The sequence below is a fragment of the Mus pahari genome, chromosome 9 (assembly GCF_900095145.1).
Source record: "Mus pahari chromosome 9, PAHARI_EIJ_v1.1, whole genome shotgun sequence".
Taxonomy (NCBI): domain Eukaryota; kingdom Metazoa; phylum Chordata; class Mammalia; order Rodentia; family Muridae; genus Mus; species Mus pahari.
This window is the reverse complement of record NC_034598.1, coordinates 26678680-26681874: the sequence shown is the minus strand read 5'-3', so window position 1 is coordinate 26681874 and position 3195 is coordinate 26678680. Positions and strand designations below refer to the sequence as shown.

Here is a 3195-nt window from a genome sequence, read left to right as displayed (position 1 = left end):
GGCGAACTTCCAATCCGCGCCTTCAAAATTCAGTGGGGACACTCCTGGGTGCGGTGGCTCTGGAGTAGTCGCAGAGCCTGCAAACGGGGAGGAGCGGCTATGGGAAGAGGTTCAGGCCGTGACTCCAGAAAGCTCTGGCGTTTGAAGGGACGATCACCCCGTACGCCGGGAGCCCCTGCGCGGGCTCCGCGTGGCACTTCCGATCCGGGCCGCACGCCTTGGCTCGCCAGGCCCGCCCCCGCCCCCGGCGCCCGCGCCCCCCGCCCGAACCGCGTGCCCCGCCCCGCCCGTGTACCCGCCCCGCGCCCCTAGCCCGGCTCGCCGAGTCCCTGCGGCTCGGGACAGCGCGGGCGGACTGAGCGGTCGCCGCTGGAGCCAGCAGTGAGGGCGCCGTGCCGGGGGGGCCGGGAACGGGCCAGCGGGAGGCGGAGGCTGCGGGCTGCTCTGCGATCCGGCAGTCCTGGGACTCGGACTCCTGGAGGTCCCCGTCCCCGCGCAGCCACATGGCTCGGCTCCGCGCTCTGCTCCACTGCCTGCTGCCCTGGTACTGCGCGCTCTGCGCCGCCGCCGGCAGTCAGACCCCAGGTGCGTGCGGGCCGGGCGCGCGGGGACGTGGGGTCTCTGGGGGTGCTGGCGGCCAGAGTGGCTCCAGGATGCAGGAGCCAACCAGGCAGAGTTCGAGGAGAGTGGAAGGTGGTGCGCCTGATGTGGGTCGAGTTGCTTAGTTTTGGCTGCTTCTAGTAATCTCGGTCCCTTTCCTGTCACTGGAGGTAGTGTGACCTGCAGGAGAGGATTGGGAACTCGTCCAGTGAAGAAAAGTCACAGCCCACCCTTCCTCTCACCACCCCAACCCTCCGCCATTGATCTTACAATGCCCTGTCTCCACTTGTGGGATTGTTTGCACGTGCGCCTCTGAGTGTGCATGTCAAGAAGTCCCACACAGAATCAGGTTAACAGATGGTTGCTTCCCATAGAAGAAAACTGTGGGCACTCTGTGCTTCTGACCAGGAAGAAGTTTGTACCCTATTTCTCCTCTATAGCATCCTCAGACACTGTATGTAGACCATCTCCCAGGAAGAGAGCAGAGACACACCACACACATCTTACAGCATGGGTACCCCAGTGCTTTTAGGCATACAAGAAAAGGCTCTAGTTATTTCCAAACACGGTTGATGTACCCAAGTGGGACCGGTCTTGCGCAGTCTTGGGTTCCGCAGTCTTAGCTGTCCAGCTAATAGATAAAGGAGCACCATACTCCGCTTACAGTGTCCTGGGGGATCTCAAGGGCGCATCCTTCCTTTGTGTGTGCTTTATCAGTGCTGCGAGCTGAGGAGGCAAGAAACGGAACTATGGAGAATGAAAACTCCTTCCAACTTGTGTCCATGAATCACCAGGCCTGGAAGCCAATGAGCTGTCTTTTCTGACTGGCTGTGCACAGGGAGAAAGCCGGGCGAGGATGGGGCCCACTGGCAAATGGCCTACAGCCTGGGGCCATGACCTCACACTTAAGTCAGCCCAAGTGGGCAGGTCACCCCCTGTGTCTCTTTTTATTTTGGAAGCTCTATATTTATCCTGCTTGGGGCTGGGCAGTGCAGAAATCTCACAGAGCCACTGTGATGCTTTAAAAAAAGTTTCCTTTCTAACCGCGGAAAAATATATAACGGTACATTCCCTCGCTCCCTCCTCCGGCTCCTCCTCTCTCTGTGTCAGGGGCCAGGGTCCCCTGAGTTTCTAGGTGTGTTTGTTTTGGCAGCCACACTCTTGGGAGCTTGGCAAGGGCCCTGCCCCAGGCTGGGCTGGTGACTTCAGCACACTGGGGGAGTTGAGGCAGATAGATCCGGAATTTCAGCCCTTTCTAAGCAGTGCTCAAGGTTGGAAGGCCTGTTGCTATGGTGACAGGACTGTTTGACGTCATTTATTTACTTCTGATATATATATATATATATATATATATATATATATATATATATATATATATCTGCTAAGTATACACACACACACACACACATTTATGTCTACCTGAATGCCATTCAGCCAAGTTCAGACTGAATGGGGGGTGGGGGTGGGGGCTCAGGTAGCAATGGGCAGAAGGTACTTGAACTTGGGGTTAAGGGACCTGTGGTCAGTGATGCTCAGGGCTGCCTGTTCATCATCTCCACCCTCACCCTGTGACCCCCCATCCCTGGATTCCCATCTTCCTTCTAACCTCTGCACAGTGCATAGTGAAGTGACTCTGTGTTTCCCTCCAACAGACCTGCGCCTCTCTGGGAAACTTCACGACTATGTTGTGACGGTGCCCTGCAGCACGGATTTCCAGGGACGCTTCTTGTCCCATGTGGTGTCTGCCCCCGCAGCTGCCTCATCACGGAGCCACCTCCGCGTGGCTCGCAGCCCCCTGGGCCTGGAAAGAGAGCCCCCGAGGTCTGCTGGTCCGAGGCGCCATTTTCTCTACTTTAATGTGACTGTCTTTGGGAAGCTGTTTCACTTGAGGCTGCAGCCGAACCGGAGGTTGGTGGCCCCGGGAGCCCCGGTGGAATGGCAGGAGGACTTCCAGGAACTCTTCCGACACCCCTTGCAGCAGGAGTGTGTGTACACTGGAGGTGTCACTGGCATGCCCGGGGCAGCTGTGGCCATCAGCAACTGCGATGGATTGGTAAGGGACACCACTTCTACTCCTGTTGTGCATCAAGTTCCCCAACCCAGAGCCCCCTATAGATTTGGGATTCCCAAGGAATACACAGTACCACATGCCCATGGCCTGGGCATCCAAACGGGCATCACCGTGGCTTGCTGTGTGCCAGGCTCTGCCAGGTGTGAGGTCGTCCTAGTGGGACCATACATTTTTCATAGTTTCCCTCACCAGGAACTCACCAACAAGCTACCTGCTGGGACCTCTGGGCCCAGACTAAAGCAGGGCTGAGGAAGGCATAGTCTAAGGTAGTGGTTCTCAACCTGTGGGTCACAACCCCGCTTGGAGGTCAAATGACCCTTGCACAGGTGTCACCTAAGATAACCACCCAGTCAGATATTTACCTTAGGATTCATAACAGTTATGAAGTAGCAACATGTTGGGTATCGCCACAACATGAGGAACTGTATTAAGGGGTTGCAGTGTTAGGAATGTGGAGGAATACTGATGTGGGGTGTTCTGTATTAAGGGGTCGCAGTGTTAGGAAGGTGGAGGAATACTGATGT

At 56.6% G+C, this 3195-nt stretch overlaps 1 protein-coding gene across 1 annotated transcript in view; it reads left to right on the top strand.

Moving 5' to 3' along the window:
- The first annotated feature begins 301 nt into the window (after positions 1 to 301).
- The window catches only part of Adamts14 (ADAM metallopeptidase with thrombospondin type 1 motif 14), a 78404-nt gene continuing 75510 nt past the window's right edge, over positions 302 to 3195 (top strand). Inside the window, exons 1-2 of the mRNA XM_029542313.1 lie at positions 302 to 585; positions 2253 to 2653. Of these exons, the coding sequence (XP_029398173.1) occupies positions 504 to 585; positions 2253 to 2653 (483 nt within the window). The 5' untranslated portion in view covers positions 302 to 503. The remainder of the gene's footprint in view (positions 586 to 2252; positions 2654 to 3195) is intronic.